This window comes from Sciurus vulgaris (assembly GCF_902686455.1).
Source record: "Sciurus vulgaris genome assembly, chromosome: 7".
Classification (NCBI taxonomy): domain Eukaryota; kingdom Metazoa; phylum Chordata; class Mammalia; order Rodentia; family Sciuridae; genus Sciurus; species Sciurus vulgaris.
In genome coordinates, this window is record NC_136467.1 from 88,618,488 (window position 1) to 88,637,787 (window position 19,300).

At 39.3% G+C, this 19,300-nt stretch overlaps 1 protein-coding gene across 4 annotated transcripts in view; it reads left to right on the forward strand.

The window, feature by feature from the left end:
- Positions 1-7,489, forward strand: part of SLC17A5 (solute carrier family 17 member 5) — a 44,971-nt gene extending 37,482 nt beyond the window's left edge. For 3 of the 4 annotated variants that reach the window (XM_079146530.1, XM_079146533.1, XM_079146531.1), the window contains 2 exons: positions 2,511-2,601; positions 6,002-7,489. In XM_079146530.1, coding sequence (XP_079002656.1) covers positions 2,511-2,601; positions 6,002-6,139 — 229 coding nt within the window. In that variant the 3' untranslated portion in view covers positions 6,140-7,489. The remainder of the gene's footprint in view (positions 1-2,510; positions 2,602-6,001) is intronic. The other variant, XM_079146532.1, reaches the window with a different exon arrangement.
- Positions 7,490-19,300: the final 11,811 nt, after the last annotated feature.

Below are 19,300 nucleotides of genomic sequence, written 5' to 3' on the forward strand. Positions count from 1 at the left end.
GAGCTACAACCCCAACCCCTTAAGTACTTTTTTTAACTGAACTCCTGTATCACCTTGCTAAAATATTAGCCCTAAATCTAATGAGTTCTCTAGCGTCTAGAGTCTTCATCCTTCCAATGTGCTAAAACATTGAGGATATAAAAAATTATGTTAAATGACACTTCAGGGACATAACCTATAAAATCCAAAATTTAGGAGTATGTATGTATAGGACAAACATCTCAGTTTCTTCAATCAAAAAGAGACAGCAAAACAGGAATGGTACACATCTATAATCCCAGCTACTTGGGAGGCTAAGGCAGTAGGCTAAGGCAAGAAGATCACAAGTTCAAGCCCAGAGTAAGACCCTGTCTCAAAATAAAAAATTAAAAGGGACTGGGGATGTAGTTCAGTGGTAGAGCACCCCTGGGTTCAATCCCCAGTACCAAAATGGGGGCAGGGTTGGCAATAATTTTTAAAAATGAACTAGTTGATACCCAGTTTGGTTTTGTTATTGTTATTACTTACTTGCAGTAGTGAGGATTGAACTCAGGGTGCTCTACCACTGAGCTACATCCCCAGCCACCCCCTACTTTTTTTTTTTTTTTGTACCAAGGATTGAACACAAGGGGTACTTAACCACTGAGCCACATCCCCCGCCCTTTGTTATTTTTAATTTTGAGGCAGGATCTTGCTAAGTTGCTTAGGGCCTCACTAAATTACTGAATCTGGCTTTGAATGTGCGATCCTTGCACCTCAGCCTCCCACGCCACTGATATTACAGGAGTTCACCACCACACCCAGCCCCAGAAATGTGCACCTTTGGAGCCCATGCCCAGGGGAAGGGATTACTAATCTGCATGCTTCAAAGCTCCCACATTCAGTGTAGTCAGAGCCTCGTGGCTCTGTGTTGTAGGTCACATGCCACTGTTCATTAGTAACATATATTGAATGAGCACTTGTGTTGTACTGGGCACTAGATATAATAAAAGGTAATCAAACATGCATTTGAAATGAGATTGCAGAGTCAGAATCAGCAAACTTGAGTTAGAACAATTGCCTCATAGAGAAGAAAGATGCTGATATGACTGGTCAATATGAGAAGGAGTATGGATTTTAGGATATAGTATGAGTAAAAATAGGTAGCAGGGATGATCATGGCAGATACGGGCAGCTGGAGTGATCTGAATGTGTACAGCCAAGTAAGGCTGTACAGATGGGTGAGGGCCAGGTCATGGCAAATCCGGGCAAATGACCAGTCTTCTTAAGGTAAGTGTTAGACCATCCTTACCGGTACTTAAGCAGAAGAGGAGTGACCTGACAAAATCATTACTGTTCAAATTAAAGTTTACATAGTCTGAGGGGCAGATCAACTATATGTAAAATGTACTTAACAATGTTTATTCCCTGAGGTTCTGTTTCTTGATCAGGTGTTGGTGACATTGTTGTCTTCAGTTTGTGAAAATTCAGCAAGCTGTTCACTGGTGGTTTGTGTATTTTTTCATATGTATGCTATACTGAAAAAGATTTCCTTGCCAGGTGCAGTGCCACACACCTATAATTCCAGTGACTTGGGAGGCTAAGGCAAGAGGATCACAAATTCAAGGCTAACCTCAGCAACTGTCTCAAAATAAAAAATAAAAAGGGCTAGGGATATAGCTCAGTGGTAGAGCACCCCTGGTTTCAATCCCCAGTACCACCAAAAAAAAAAAAATTTTTTTTTTCTTATTACACCTTGGTAGGGTATGAGGGTGCTCAGCAGGAACCACTGGACATTATTATATGTACACATCTGTGAACTCATAGATAAGGGAAATAAAATTCTATCACTGACTTGCATAAGGTCATACATATCATTAATAGTGGAACTAGGTTAGAAATCTTTAGGTTTCTAACCCAATGTGGTGGTGCACGCCTGTAATCCCAATAGCTTGGGAGGCTGAGGCAGAAGAATTGCAAGTTCTAGGCCAGCCTCCGCAATTTAGTGAGACTCTAAGCAACTTAGCAAGACCTGTCTCAAAATTAAAAAATTAAAAGGGATTATGTCACAGGGGTAAAGCAACACTGGGTTCAATCTTCAATTCCCAGTATAAAAAATATAGTAAAAATAAGCTAAACATACCAAACTTCCTGTCTAGATAGAGTCATGTATGAAAATCATATGTCAGCATTATTCTGCATCAGGATAAAAAGAATAATTTCACTGATTGTGTTCCCTATGTAATGTTAGGATGTTAACTAACTATTGAAATACAAGTTTTCCACCAGCTAAATATAAAATCCTAGTTCAGTAAATCATTTCATTGAGACATAAAATCTCATAAGAAAGCAACCTGGGTGCTGGCGATATAGCCCATCCCGTAGAGTGCCTGCCATACATGCTCGAGGTCCGGGTTCGATTCCCCAGCACTGTTAGATTACAGAAATCACAAACAAACAGAAAGCAACCTGGAAGTAGAATAACAATCTGTTGAAAGAAGCTGCTTCAATATGTAATACACTAATAAACCTCTATGAAAATATGTCCCCAGGTATGCTGGTATCCTCCTGGGCATCACAAATACATTTGCCACTATTCCAGGAATGATTGGGCCTGTCATTGCTAAAAGCCTGACCCCTAATGTAAGTAGACATTTTGCTTGTAAACTAAAAAGGTTTGGAAACTATACATCTGTGTCAGAGTTGAGTATACTTTAGTGGAGAGTTCTGAATGTTTGTTTTTATTTTTATTTTTTTTTTTATTTGTGGTGTTAGTGATTGAACTCAGTCCTCATGCACTCTAAGCAGGTGCTCTATCAGTGAGCAACTCTGCAGCCCTTGAATGTTTATTCTTAAGAAATTCTACATAGCAACAAGATCTATAAGACTGAATGAATGAGAAAGTATACATTTTCAAAGAATACTTTTTGGGTTTTAGAACAATATAACTAAATTAAATGATAATCCTGTGATCAAAACCACACAAGTATTTAAAAGTTGTGATAATTTACCATAAGTAATTTATGTGCTTGGTCTGGACAAATAAAAATTGGCAATGTAAAATGATTCAAAAAATGAACACATCAGGGTGAGTGAGTGAGTTGTCATAAAATCATGTGAGAAAGGAGGAGTAATAATTGAAATATTGAAGAATATTTGAAAGGCCAAGAAAGTTGAGATGGGTGTCTTCACATACTTGCAGGGCTACTGCATGAAAGATGGTGACTTATTTTCAGTAGTTCTACAAAGACAGATGGAGAGAAGTTCTGGGAGACATTAGGAAATTTTCCTGCTCAAAGCTGCTACTTTATGAAATGGGCTGTCTGTGAGTCAGTAAGCCCTGAAGCAGTAGAACATTTATTTGAAAGGCATTTCTGGGGTGTTTATTCACATGCTAGATACTGAGGATTCAAAGGCAAAATGACAAAGTTCTTCTTACTTCTGAAATATTCACCATTTAAAGATTATATGTAATCAGTTCAAGTGCCGTTTGATAGAAGCTACAGAAAAAAAGATGTGTGTGACATGTTAAGGAGAGAGAGGAGGAGACCACCACTCTTCCTAGTGGGGATGGAGCCCCTCAGGAGTGAGTCACGTGGGTGTTAAGGGTCTGGCACACAGCCTGCACAAGGACACTGAGCACAGAGAGGCAAGGTGTACCCAAGGTTGGTCAGGTCTTAAAGCTGGAGGGCAGCATAAGGCCAGGTCAGTCAGCAGAGCCTTTTGAAACATTACCTGTGCTCTGCAAGAAATCAAACTTATGGACCACAAAGGCCCTTTCAACTCCAGTTCTGCAGTTTAAATGTATCTCAAGCCAGGTACAATGGTGCTAGCGTATAATTCCAATGGCTCAGGAGGCAGAGGCAGGAAGATCAGGAGTTCAGAACCAACCTCAGCAACTTAGTGAGGCTGTAAGCAACTCAGTGAGAACCTGTCTCTATAAATAAAATATAAAAAAGAGCTGGGGATGTGGACCAGTAGTTGAGTGCCACTGGGTTCAATCCTCAATACAAAAAAAAAAAAAAATGTATCTCAAGGAATGGTGGGATAAGCTCTTTAAGAGGCTGACTTAAACCTCTCAGAGAAACCTAATTTTCTGTTTTCTCTTTTGATCCTGTCAATGTCGTATCTAATTTGTTGAATTTCAGTACATACAAACCTTCTTACTACCAAATATCCTGATTTCAGACACATGTTCACCACTCTATCCACTCTCGCCATTTCTAATTCCTTACTTAAGCAATTGGTGCCTCCCATCACTATTTCCTCTCACTTCAAAGAAAAGGATGTTGCAGTAGTGTTTTTTCTAAAGTTCTGTGTCTCAATATGGACATGTCAGAACTGTTTTACCTGTTCTCTTGGAGCAGTGTGGCAACCCAAGAACCTGTCTACACACTGTCATGTATTAGTTATTAATACCATGTATTATTGTTGATAATTTTAGCACCTCTGCTAGAGAAATATTGATTCCTAACTGAAATCCTGAGTGTCTATAAAGTAGGACCTGAGCTAGATTTTGATGATGATGTAGCTGGCTGTGGTGGCATGCACCTGTATAGTCTCAGCAACTCATGAGGCTGAGGCAGGAGGATTACAAGTACCAAGCCAGCAAGAAAGACCCTGTCTCAAAATAAAAAAAGGGCTGAGGATATAGCTCAGTGCTAAAGCATCCTGGGTTCAATCCCTAGTATAAGGGGGGAAAAAAAAAGAAAAAAAAAAAAAAAAAAAACTAGGAGCCATATGAGATTTCTGGTACAACTGATTGATTTTAAATCACTGTAGCCCACAGAGAAGGTTTATCTTAGGGAATTCTAAGAAAGTATCTTAAATATTTCTTTCTGGTATAAGATATAATTATTGATTAGATTCTCCATGATGACACATTATTAGTGTATCTAAATTTTAGTACTAAAATTAGTTACTAAATTTTAATTACTAAATTTAGTTGCTAAAATGTATAATGGATTTCTAAGTTTTTTTTTTTTTTTTTTAATTTCAGACAAGCATGATAGCCACAGGTAGCTCCCTTCTTTCCCCAGGTTTTCCCTTTTTTCCTAAATAAAATGACTTTATACTTTATACTGGCTTCCTAGTGCTTTCCCTTTCTCTTCCACATTGCCAGCACTACTATTTAGTTTTTTGTTTGTTATAATGCTGCAAAGTTAGCACTCTGGTTAGATTGAAATTATCAAAATTTTAATATTGGTTGTTAAAGGTAGTCCTATAATCCAGAAATTTAGATAACTTTGATGTTTTTATACTACTAGATTATACATTGAACAATTGTTGATTTCTTATAGACAAATCCCACGTATGTCCTACTTTGTGCCAGTCAAAACCTTTCATAGTGGCCAGACCTCCCTGCAACATCACAGATCCTCAAACCTGAACTTCAGAGTCCTTCTGAACTTATGCTTCTTTGATCCACCAAACAACTCCCACCTAAGAATTTGGGAGATGAATGCAGAGGCATAAGTTGCCTAGTAACACATAATTCAAGGCCATGCTATATCTTTTGTTTTTAGTAAGCTTTTTATTGAAGTATAACATATATTTTAAAATAAGCAAGTCATAAGTGTACAACTGAATCAGTATTCAAAACATTAACATATCTGTGTGGCCTTTATCCAATCAATAAATAGATCATTGCTCCCTCAGCAAGGGAATTTTGCCTCTTTGACATTCCTGCCATTCCTTCCTCACCCCTTGCAGGAGGAACTATTCCTGACTTTTAACCATAAATTAGTTTTATCTGATTTTTAACTTTATATAAATGGAATCACTCCATAAATACTGTCTTCTTTTGCTTTACACTTCATGAAATATATCTGTGTTAAAACTCATTTATTCTCATTGCTATATAATATTTCATTGAACAAATACACCACAGTCCTACTACTGATGAACGTTTGGGTTGTTCCAAGCATGGATCTTTGATGAATAATGTTGCTGTTCTAACAGTTTTGTGATACCACCTTTTTTATGAACTGGACTACAAACAAAATTTTTTTCATTGCATTTTTTCCTTTTTTTCTATCTATAGAACACTGTTAAAGAATGGCAAATTGTTTTCTGTATCGCTGCTGCTATTAATGTATTTGGTGCCATTTTCTTTGTACTATTGGCCAAAGGCGAAGTGCAGAAGTGGGCTGTCAGTGATTACCATGGACACAAAAACTGAAGAAAACAGTAAATAATCCTGTCTCTATTAATGTACTTTTATTTATCATGTAACCTGAAAAGTGCCTTTGATATTTTACTGTGTAAGCATTCAATATATTAAAAAAAATGTACTTGTATTAAATTTTTAAGGCTTGTAATCATGAAATGTCTCTAGTTGCCAGATTAGTAAATTTGCTCTTTTTAATAATTAATAATATATATGCAGGACCTTAAACTTTAGGTTCATATACCTGGCTGCAAGTCAGGCAACATGAAATAAGGGAACTCTACTTATTTTTAAGGGCCACATTTAAGGGAATAGAATGAAATGAACCCTCTTAATACTGCTTAATTAAACTATATAGTAACCTCAGGTTTTGGTAAACACCTGTTTTTGTTCACTTTCCTCATGAAAATTATTTGTTATTAGCTCCCCCTGACACTTAGCTTCAAATTTCAGCTTCTCCACAGAGCTGCTAGCCACTGTATAATTAAGTCTGGCAACTAAACTGAGTGAAGCATGCCCAGGCAGCTGCCAAGCATTCCCTCCCTGGCATCAGGGACAGAGTGCCCAGCATTTATCAGAGGCAGCAACCAAGTCCAGGGCCAATGCCAAAGTCTTTGGATGGTGTTCTCCTTCTGGGGCTGTTAGTGTGTAGGTGAAGCCCTAAGCACACAGGAGCAGGGAGATCCACAACTATGGTCTTGATGCAGCTTCACACTTTCCCTTCCCAGCACCTTAGACTATCTACTCTCATGGAATCTGCAAAAAAAATGAGATGACCAATTAATCACAAATAGTAGCATCCTTGATTAAAACTAATTTCATGTGAATCAGAGTATATGTGAATACAAGTTATGTTTTTTTAATTATATCGAAATAAGACAATTTTTTTTTTTTTAGATCTGGCTTCATGTAAGCTTCTGGTTACAGTTTAAAGTGACTTTTAGAGCTGGGAATATAGCTCAGTGGTAGAGTGCTTGCCTAGCATTCACGAGATCTTGGGTTTAATCTCTAGCACCATAAAAATAAATAAGTTAAAAGTGGCTTTTTAAAGACTGCAGGGCCTGTGGCCCATGTAATCATCTTTACTATTGGTTCCTGAAATCCCATATTTCCAGTTTTTTTCCTGATTCATCTTCTGGTGGTTGTTGAGTATACTTTAAGGATATGTATGTTTAAAATTTGGTTTATGTTTTGTTATTTGTTCAGGATTACCTGTAACATTCTAAAGTGATTTAATGTAACATGTTTATGTTATGAATATTTGTGTAAATTAATTTTTAATGTGTAAATATAAATTAAGTTGCTATAGTGATGTTTATTTTATAAATCATCAAAATAAACCTTCTTGATTTTTCAGTCTGACAGTTCCATGGTATTTTCTCGTGTCCACAGTGACTACTTTACATTTTCTGTGTATTCTCCTGAAGTCATCCATCTACCTTAAAATGTATCTCTGCCACCACCAGGCTGAAGAGACAGACCATCTCAGTGTCACAGCATCAGAAATCTCTATTGCAATCCATCTTCCCTTCATGATTCTGAGAGGCTCCACCTGCTTTTTAAAGTACATAAGCACATCACTGATTCTGTCCCCTCCTTCCTCCTCTAAGAACTTGCTTCAGTAATTCCTCTAATTTGCTTCTTTCATCTGTTTCTCTGATCCTTTCCCTTCTGTCTCAAATATATACAAGTCTTCTCTAGCCTTTAAAGAAATATACAAAAATCTCCCAGGGACATGAGAAGCATATATATCCAGAATATCTCTAGAGTAATACTTAATAAACTAGAAGCAGTGGTTCTCTCTGGGGAGAGAAAATAGGCCACCAGAGGTAAGAAGGAGAATTAATTTTTACTTTACCAAATATGGCAGTATAATCTATTCAAATAAATACATCGTTTTAAAAGCAAAACACTACAAGGCACAATGGCACATACCTATAATTCCAGAACTCTGGAAGACTGAGGCAGGAGGATGGCTAATTCAAGGTCAGCCTGGCAACTAAGTGAGACTCTTTCTCAAAATAAAAAATAAAAAGGGGGCCGGGTACAGTGGCACATACCTGTAAGCCCAGCAGCTCGGGAGGCTGAGGCAGGAGGCTCCCAAGTTCAAAGCCAGCCTCAGCAATGTAATGAGGCTCTGTCTCTAAATAAATAAATAAGTAAATAAAGAAGGACCTGGGGATGTGGCTCAGTGGTTAAGCCCCTCGGGGTTAAATTCCCAATACTGAAAAATAAATAAATAAAAAGGGCTGGGAACATAGCTCAGTGGTATAAGTGTTGTGGATTGAATCCCAAGTCCTACCAAATAAATAATAAGTAAATAAATTTACCTCTTGCTCAAACTGCTGTGTAATCATCACCAGGTTTTCAGCTGCCTACTAGACATCCCCAACTGGCTATCCCTTTTACTACTGAGACTAAGTTCACCCTCACTCCCCTCCCCTCCTCAAAACCAGTTGTTCCTGCCACCTTCCTGATTCCTGTGAAAAGTACTATTTCCCTGGTCATGTAGGCTTAGACCTGGAGTCATATCTTGTTCTTCCCTAGTCTCCCATCCCCAACCCCATGTCTAATCAACTGCCTATCTTCTTTACATGCCAGTTTTTTCATGTCTCTGGAAATTTTTTTTTTTTAAGTCCTTCTGCCATCTCCTAAAAAAAAAAAGAGGCTCATGACTTTTGTTTCCCCCTGGAATAGAAAAGGTAAATGGTCTCAGTCCTGCGGCGGGAGCAGGGGCGTGCATGCCTGCAGACCCAGCGACTCCAGAGGCTGAGGCAGAAGGATCTTAAGTTCGAGGTCCTAAGCAACTTAGTGAAACCCTGTCTCAAAATAAATAAAAAGGGCTGGGGATGTGATTCAGTAGTTCATGCCTAGGTTCTAGAAGGTTGCTCTTCAGCCCCACCTCTTTCATGACCCCTGATTTGTTCTCACCCTCCCTGATGGAGATGCAATCTCTTCCTTTGATCCACTAAAGCACTATATGATTTATTTAATTATTTGGGGTTCTTTAGGTGTAGCTCAAGGATCGAGGTTCAGTTATGAGGAAGAGATAAATTATTCATTCAACAAATATTATTTCCTCTTTTTTGCTAGGTAATAAGGATACAAATAGGCTGTTGATGTGGCGCTTTCCCTCCCCGAGGCTTGGTCTGGTTCCTGATCACCTTTCTCTTCCTTTATCATACTTAAGAACATGTGTCTGTGCCCTTAGGTTCTTCACAAGTTTTTTTTTTTTTTTTTTTTTTTTTTTTTTAATACCAGAGATTGAACACAGGGGCACTTAACCCCTGAGCCACATTCCCAGCCCTTTTTTATTTATTTGAGACAGGGTCTTACTGAATTGCTTAGGGCCTTGCTTAGTTGCTGAGACTGGCTTTGGACTTGGGATCCTCTTCCCTTAGCCTCCCTCCCAAGCCACTGGGATTACAGGCATGTACCACTGAACCCAGCTCCTTAAGCATCTTAAGGACAGGGTCCATTTGATTCTCACAAAATGGCCTTCCTCACAACATGTGCTTAGTCTGTTTTAGTTGTTCGATAAATATTTTGTAAGATACTCTTCAAATAAACTGTAAGTTGAAAATTTTCAACTCGCATTACTGTTTTCTTTTTCTTTTTTTGATACTGGGGATTGAACCCAGAGGCACTTAACCACTGAGATACATCCCCAGCCCTTTTTATTTTTTATTTAGATATAAGGCCTTCACAACTTAGGAGGCTGAGGCAGGAGAATCCCAAGTAAGCAATTTAACAAAACCTTGTCTCAAAAAAGAAAGGTGGGGGCGCTGGGAATGTAGCTCAATGGTAAAGTACCGCTGGGTTCACTTCCCAGTACCAAACAAAAAGAGAGAGAGAGAGAGAGAGAGAGAGAGAGAGAGAGAGAGAGAGAGAGAGCTAATAAATGCGACCTTAACTCTTATAAAGAAAAAACAATGCCTTATAGTGAAGATATGTAAACCTCAAAATAGGTTATAAGAAGCAATTATTTGTAAATGACTTTGAAACTATTTGAGAATAGCTAAACTCTATATAGGCAATATTTTTTAAGCATTCACTGGGTAGTAGGCATTGTTCTTTGCACAGGGACACAGCAGTGGGGGAGGGAGGGAGTCCCTTCCTTATAGGGTTCACATTCTCATTTATCAAAACTTTTTCTTCTTCTTAAGTTCCAGCCTTTGAAAACTTCCATGCAAAACATTGCTATCCACCCAACAATCAAATCCTGTGGGAAAGAGTGTGCTGACTGACCTTGAGAATCAGGTTTTTAAAAGAAATTAAAACAAATCAGTCATAATGTCTTTCTTCAGCATTTGTTTCATTTTCAAGAAAGCAGAGAGAGAGAGATGTTTGACTTTAGCTCCTGTTGCAAAGTGGATTACCAAGCCTCCTCTCTGAGGGCGGCAGCACATTACTGTTCAAAATAAAATTGCCCTAAACAGAAAAATATTACGTAGTATTTAAATTTGAAGACAGGAAAAGCATAAGGAAATGGCCTGGTTCCTCTAAATGAAAGCATGTTATTGCCTCAGACAGACGGACATGGGTAAATATCTAATTTCTGTTTTTTTAAAAATTGACTTTCTTATAGAAATATAAATCAAGATAGATTACAAAGCCTTTTCAGATGCCTATGCCTTTTAGAGCTACCACAGCGGAAAAGCCAAAAGTTCTTACTCATAAAGGATAATATAGAAAATTATTTCTAAGAACTCTGCAACAGAAAGCTGAGTACAAGCAAAACTGAAAAAAAGAAAGAAATGTAATGAATTTTCTGTCCTCTCTTCTCATGTGCCTTGAGGAGGAAGAACACTAGTAATTTTCCAGAGTGCCTGTTTACTTTCACTTTATCTTGATGTTGGGGGAGGAGGAAACAAAAGTTCTCAGTCACTGCCAGTCCTGTGCTGATAATGGAGTAGCCATTACTGCCCTACTGAGCTGAAAAGTCTTGAACTATCCCTCCCCACCCAGACACATCCTCAGCCAAAACAGTCTAGACTTTCATGGGGTTATGAGGAGATAGAGATAGAGATATATAGATATTATTAAATATACATATACACACATATACAGCATTAAATCTTAAGCACTCTCGCTGGCTGAACAACTGAAATATGCTCACATTTTTCAACTGTGTCATCACCTCTCAGGATCAACTGTGCATATTGTCCCACTCTTCTTTCAGCATACCACAAATAGCTCCTTGTAAGAATTTTACTGTTTCTCTCCAGAGTCTGTAACTTGAGCTTTCTGGTTGAGATCGAAAGCAATCTGGGAAGGTTAAGTAATTGAGATCAAAAGCAATCTGGGAAGGTTAAGTAATTGGGTCTTTTTGTGTGAAGTATTGTGATGCTGTTGGAGAAAATTCAAGTCTCTATATTGTATAAATCACCCATACATACCTACTATAATGCACTTTTTTTTAACATTAAAAAATTTTTAGCTGGGCATGGTGGCGCATACCTATAATCCCAGCTATTTGGGAGGCTGAGGCAGGAGGATCACAGTTGGAGGTCAATTTGAGCAATTTATTGAGACCCTGTGTCAAAATAAAAACAAAAATGTCTGGAGATAGAACTCAGTGGTAGAGCACCCCTGAATTCAATCCCCATTACAAAAAAATAGATGTCTCACTCACCCCAATTAAAATGGTGATTATCAAGAATACAAGCAATAATAGGTGTTGGCATGGATGTGGGGAAAAAGGTACATTCATACATTGCTGGTGGGGCTGCAAATTAGTGCAGCCACTCTGGAAAGCAGTGTGGAGATTCCTTAGAAAACTTGGAATGGACCCACCATTTGACCCAGCTATCCCACTCCTTGGCCTATACCCAAAGGACTTAAAATCAGCATGCTACAGAGATACAGCCACAACAATGTTCATAGTTGCTCAATTCACAATAGCCAGACTGTGAAACCAACCTAGATACCCTTCAATTGATGAATGGATAAAGAAACTGTGATATATATAGATATATATAGATATATATATCTCACACTGGAATATTACTCAGCCATAAAGAATAATAAAATTATGGCATTTGCAGGCAAATGGATGGAATTGGAGAATATCATGCTAAGTGAGATAAGCCAATCTCAAAAAACCAAAGGAAGAATGATCTCACTGATAAGTAGATGATGACACATAATGGGGGGGGGGTGGGAGGGGAGCAAGAATGGAGGAAGGAGGGACTGTAAAGAGGGATGGGAGCAGTGGGGGGAGTAAAAAATAACAGAATGAATCAAACATCATTACCCTATGTAAATGTATGATTATGCAAATGGTATGCTGTTACTCCATGTACAAATAGAAACAACATGTATCCCATTTGTTTACAATAAAAATAAATTTAAAAAAAAATAGATGACTATAGTGCTTGGAGTTGTTCTACCATCAGTGGAAGGAAGTTTATCCTGGGGCATACCCAAGCCTGCCTGACCGTCAGAGAAGCAAATGTATGCTAACAGCATTTGTATACCACTCTCAAATTCATTATCTCTGTTTTTTCTGGGCAGTTTCCTCAGTCAGTAATCCCATTCTAAAATGAAGCCTATGGATGCTGATAAGTAGTAAGCTTCTCTCCGGGGTTAGAGAGGCCAGAGGTGTTGTATTGAATCTTCAGAGTCCCAGTTCCTCTACCCCAGGTCTGAGGAGACTGAGAAAGAGGAAAGAAGGTAGAATGGATTATACCAAGACTATCTGAGATGGTCAAGTGAGTAAAAAAGTGGGTGAGGAAATAGTAAACAGATGTGTTCAAAACTGAATGTAGTAGCAACTTGTGGTATATTTGTACATTAACAATATTCAAAATTTCCCAGAAAATTGGTGCCAAGAACTGTACTAGAATCTGCCCTCAACATTTATTTAATGCTCATCCACAGCCCTGTCACACAGGAATCAGGATGAAGAAGCTGAGACAATTACACAGCCAGTACTAGAGACAAGATGCAACCAGTTCTCTCAGATGTAGAGCAAACTCTACTCCCATGCCATACCAACTCCATTAAATGCTGTCATTATACACTGTTGATAACACACTGTTGATAGTCATCAAAATCACTACAGTATTTATGGAGGATAATTTGTATTCTTTATATGCCAATTCTACATACAGTAATTTATTCTAAAAACAATTGAATAAACCAGATGTAGTGACGCCCACCTTGATACTTGGGAAGATCAGTTGAGCCTAGGAGTTCACGACCAGTCTGAGAAACACAGTGAGACCCCATTTCAAAAAAAAAAAAAAAGTGCAACAGCATTACAAATTCATTCAAAGCCTCAGCAATTTAGCAAGACCCTAAGCAACTTAGTGAAACTGTCTCAAAATAATAAATAAAAAGAACTAGGAGTGTAGCCAAGTGGTAAAGTGCCCTGGCTTCAATCCCCAATACAAAACAAAAGCCCCAGCCATAATGGTATATCCCTGTAATTCCAGCTACCTGGGAGACTGAGTCAGGAGGATCACACATTTGAGAACCTGTCATAAATTTTTTTTGGTGGGGTACCAGGGATTGAACCCAGGGTCATTTAACCACTGAGTTACATTCCCAGCCCCCTTTTTAAGATGTATTTTTTATTTTGAGACAGGGCCTCACTAAATTGCTAAGGCTGGCTTTGAATTTGCAATCCTCTTACCTCAGCCTCCTGAGTTGCTGGAATTACAGGCATAAGCCATCATGCCCGGCATAAAGTCATAATTATTAAAAGGGGCTGAAAATGCAGCTCAGTAGTAGAGCATTTGCCTAATAGTGAGAGGCCCTCAGTTCAATCCCCTGTATCACAATAAAAAGAAAGTACGACAAATTAGAACAAATTAAAAAGAAGGAAAGAAAATTTGATATCATTAAGTGTTGGCAAAGGATGTAACAAAATGAAAACCCTTGTCCACCAGAGGAGAGAAGAGAGGATTGCAAACTGGCAAATCCATTCCAGAAACCAATTTTTTTGTATTTAAATTAAATGGGCCTGGCACAGTGGTGCACGCCTATAATCCCAGTGGCTCAGAAGGCTGAGGCAGGAGAATATCAAGTTCAAAAGCCAGCCTCAGCATCTTATCAAGACTCTAAGCAACTTAGCAAGACCCTCTCTCTAAATAAAATATAAAAAGGACTGGGGATGTGGCTCAGTGGTTAAGTGTCCCTGCATTCAATCCCCCATACCAAAAAAAAAAAAAAATTAATTAATTAATTAAATGGGATTATGCCTCTTGGAGATATATATATATATATGCCACACAGCTAAATTTATGTCCCAGAAAAATTCTCTCTCAAGTTCATGAAAAAGCATATGTACCACACTGTTTATTGTGACACAGCTAGAGGCAACCCAGGTGTTCATCTTTAGGGAAATAAAAGTAAAATGTAGCAGATGTTTATTAAGGAATGATATAATAGGGTAATAATGTACCGAGACCTCAAAAAGTATTTAGCAAGAAGATTTATAGTTCAACACCACTTCCAAAAATTAACCAAAAACACAAAAAAGTGATATTTTTCCAAGGATACTTCAGAACTTGGAACATAATAAGCACATTAGAGTGGGTAGTAATGCAGGGGAGGAGAATGAGTAGAGCTGAGGACTGCAGGAGGGTAAGTAAAAATAAGACTGTGGGCCTGCCCTGAATGTAAGTTTCTATAAACAGAAGGTGATGAGATAAAAATAATTCTTAAGTGGGTACTCCAAATGTGTTAAAGTTGGTCATGGGGAAAGTACTTCCTGATTCTCACTTTTCTTTATTTAAAAAAAATTACAAGGAATGTGTATTTAGTAATTAAAAATGCTAAATATTTGAAAATTAATTAAATTAAATGAAAAACGCTGCAGAAGACGTTATTGGGAATGTTGGGTTAATGTTCATATGCTCATAATATGTATCTTATAGTGTGATTGATTTTTTTTTTTTTTTTTTTTTTGCAATACCATGGCACCACACATACTAGGCTGACTCTCTGCCACTAGGCGGTATCCCCAACCCTTGTAGTATGAATATGTGTGTGTGTGTGTGTGTGTGTGTGTGTGTGTGTGTGTGTGTGTGTGTATGTGAGAGAGAGAGAGAGAGAGGGTGTATGGTACTGGGGATTGAAACCAGAGGCACTTTACCACTGACCTATATCCCCCAAAACCCTTTTATTTTAAATTTTGAGACAAGGTCTCACTAAACTGCTAAGGCTAGCCTCAAACTTATATTCCTCCAGCCTCAGCTTCCCAAATTGCAGGAATTAGATGCATGTGTTACCACACCTGGCTTGATTTTTTTTATAATGGCTTTATTGATTTATAACTCACCATAAAATTCACATTTTAGAAGTGTACAATTCAGTTGGGTCCAGTGGCACATACCCGTAAACCCAATTTTTCAGGAGGCTGAGACAAGAGGATCACAAAATCAAGGCTAACTTGGGCAATTTTTTATTTTTTATTTTTTGGTACCAGGGATTGAACCAGGGCTGCTTAACAACTGAGCCACATTCCCAGTGCCCATCCTCCTTTTTAAAATATTTTATTTGGAGATAGGTTTTCTCTAAGTTGCCTTAGGGCCTCACTATGTTGTTGAGGCTGGCTTTAAAGTCCTGATTCTCCTGCCTCAGCCTCCAAAGCCACTGGGATCACGGGCATGTGCTGCCTGGTATTATTAGCTTGGGTAATTTAATGAGACCCTGTCTCAGAACAAAATTTTAAAAATAGTGCTGGGGGAGGGGTATGTAATTCAGTTGTAGACTGCTTGCCTTGCTAGGCCTTGAGTTCCATCCCCAGTACTGAGACAAAAATAATAAAAGTGTGTAATTCAGGGCTGGGGATTTAATTCAGCAGTAGGTTGATTGCCTAACAGGACCCTGTCCCACAAAATAAATAAATGTGCGATTGAGTGACTGTGTGTGTGTGTGTGTGTGTGTGTGTGTGTGTCCTAGAGATTGAACTCAGAGCTGTTTACCACTAACTACATTCCCAGTCCTTTTTCATTTTGAGACAGTCTCACTAGATTACCCAGCCTGGCTTCAAATTTGTGATCCTCCCTTCTCAGTTTTTCCAGTGGCTGGAATTTCAGGCATGGCACCACTGCAACTGGCTGGTGACTTTTAATATATTCACAGAATTGCACAGCTAACAAATATCTAATCAGAGCATTTCATCACCTCCCCACCAAAGAGAAATGCTATATCCATTAGCAGTCACTTCCCATCCTCCTCAACCACTAATCTACTTCCACCTCTTCCATCTGTCTTTTATTTATTTTTTTGTACCAGGGATTGAATCCAGGGGCACTTTACCACTGAGCTGTCTCTCCAGAATTTTTTTTTTTTTTTGAGACAGGGTCTGGCTAAGTTGCTTAAGGCCTCACTAAGTTGCTGAAGGCGCGTCAAACTTGCAGTCTACCTGCCTCAGCCTCTGGAGTCTATGACCTCCTCCTCAGCTCAACTTTACTGGCTCTAATTTCCATTTCTATAAATATGCTGATTCTGAACTTTTTAAGTAAATGGAATCATATACTATGTGGTCCATTGTGATAGGTTCATTCCCTCAGCATGTTTTCAAGATGTCCTGTTGTAGCAGTATCAGTGTCATTCCTACCGGTGATTGAACTCGGCCTTGAACATGCTAGACAAGTGCTCTGTCACTGAGCTACATCTCTAGCCTTTTTATTTTTCATTTTGAGATGGAATCTTGCTAAATTGCCCAGGCTATCCTGGAAATTACAATCTTCCTACCTCTACAGGCATTACAGGCATATATTACCTCACAAAGCAAATGCATTTCTTTTATACCATTTTTTTTGTTTTAACCATTCATCCTTTTTTTGTTCATTCATTTTTTGCGGGGGGGGGGTGGTCATTCTCATTGGAGTCATGTCTCTTGGAAACAATTTGTCTCTTGATAGACATATTTGGATTGTTTCTATTTTGGGGAAGTTGTGAATAATGTTGCTCTGAACATTTGCTTACAGATGTTTTGCATGGGCACAAGTCTTTGATTTCTCTTGACTTTAGTGATACCACTTTTGTTTAAACAAAATAGGCACAGGAAAAAAAAAAAAAAAGTGAGCACACCCCAAAATGTTAAGTGATTATTTCTGGATAGTGGATAGAAGACAATTTAATTTTTTCTTTCTTGTGCTTTTTTAATTTATTTTAAGTTTTTGAAAAAAAAAATCATTTAATCAGGAGAAAAACGCATCACTGAAACAAATACAAAATCTCAGGGTCAGCCCCTGAATTCCACCCCCGCTTTCGCCCCTCTGGTCATTGGAACTCCGGGTTCAGGATCTCTGGCACCGGCGCTCCTGGCTGAGGTGCCCCTGCCGACTTCATCCTCAAATTTCACACTGCAGGGAGGACAACTGAAGAGGCTTCCGTGGCCTACAAAGTGGCTCTTGTCGATATTAATGTCAGCCCACAAGCCATGCCAAATGACCCATATTTACTTGCCAAAAAGCCAAACTGCCTCCCCTGGAGGATGTCATTCAGCCCTCCTACTTTCTGCTGCCTACCACGGTGTAAATGTCCATGTTTTTAAAGACACTTTTAAATTAAGAACAGATTTTTTTAAAGCGTACAAACACGCTCCTCTCTTTTCAGGCGCTTAGTATACACCGCAGTTTCACTGCCCTAAAAAAACCACTCAAGGCGCGGATCATGTTACACCGAATTCGAGAGAAATTCTCCAGATTCGAGCCCTTGGGTGGCGAAGTGAAGTGTGGCCGTTTCCCATCAGGGCGGGGCGGGCCAATATTTATAACTCTCAGGAAACTTGAGTTTGACTCATATTTTTGCAAACTCATGAATCAGAACTATCAAAGACCAGATTTCTTTTGTCTAAGGAAAGAAGGTGACTGTGAGAGCCACCATCTCTGCGCACTCGCTTGCGGAGAGAAAGCACAAAGGAATTTAGAATGACTCAGCCCAGCCGCGGGCTGAGCGGGCCACACGCATAATGGAAAGTCACAGCGGTGTCTCAGAACCCGCGTCTACACCCGCCCGCTCCCTGGCTGCTGACCGCTGGGGCACGGCAGGGACATTAGGCAAAAAGTGACTTTTTTAAAACCCTCGTTTCTTGATTTTTAGACCAAAATGCAAAATTAGCTCTTAAGACTACAAGTATGATTTATTTATTTATTTATTATTTATTTCTTTAGTCCTGGGGCTTGAACCACAGGGGCATTTCATCACTGAGCTACATCCCCAGCCCTTTTTGCTTTTTAGAGACAGGGACTCGTTACATTGCTGAGACTGGCGGTGAACTCTCCATCCTCCTGCCTCAGCCTCCCCAGTTGCTGGAATTACATTTGGGCACCACTGCACCCTGCACAGTAGTTTTCTGGTGAGTTAAGAAAACATGTTTAGGCGGGCACGGTGAAGTATTTCTGTAATCCCAGCAACTCTAGAGACTGAGGCAGGGGAGAATCACAAGTTCAAGGCCAGCCTCCCCCAATTAGCAAGACCTTGTCCCAAAATAAAAAGGGCTGGGGGATGTAGCTCAGTGGTAAAGTGCCTCTGGGTTCATTCCCCAAGAGGGAGAGAGGAGAGGAGAGAGGGGAGGGACCTTGGTGAGTGGGAAGAGAAGAGAGAAAAGAGAAAGCAAGAAAGAGAAAACGTTCCTGAAAGAAGAACACGAATGTCTGGTGATACAGTTCAGTGTCAGCGCTTGCCTAGCATGTGAGGCCCCGGATTCCTCCTCAGGAAAACAAGAACAACAACAAAAGTTTGAGAACCCCACACTAAGCCTTTGCTTCCTGCCCAGGGAGGGATGAGGGATTCACAATAGGAGGCCAGCTTGGACTTCACTGGATACGAATTGGCCCTTTCTGGCAGGAGCAGAAGAAATTGGCCTGAGGCCTGGTGGTTAGAAGAACATTTCTGAAAATGCAATCACCTAACACAGAATCTATTGAGCTTGGGGTTTCATTTATGGGATTCGGTTACTCTCGAGGAATCTAGAGAGTGCAGCCAAAATTTAAAACATCAATAGAATAATGTTGCAGAGGGATTTTTTGTCTGAGATGTATTTGCTGGTGCGTGGGATGAAAATGAGTCTGAGGCGGGCTGGAAAGTTCCACCAAGGCCCTTAGGGAATCTGCCCTCAAGTCCAAGGCAGAATGGAACCTCCCTGATACCCAGGCTTTGAAGGTCACTCTGGAGCATTAGCCCTGCTGAAAAAAAAAAAAAAGAGGTATT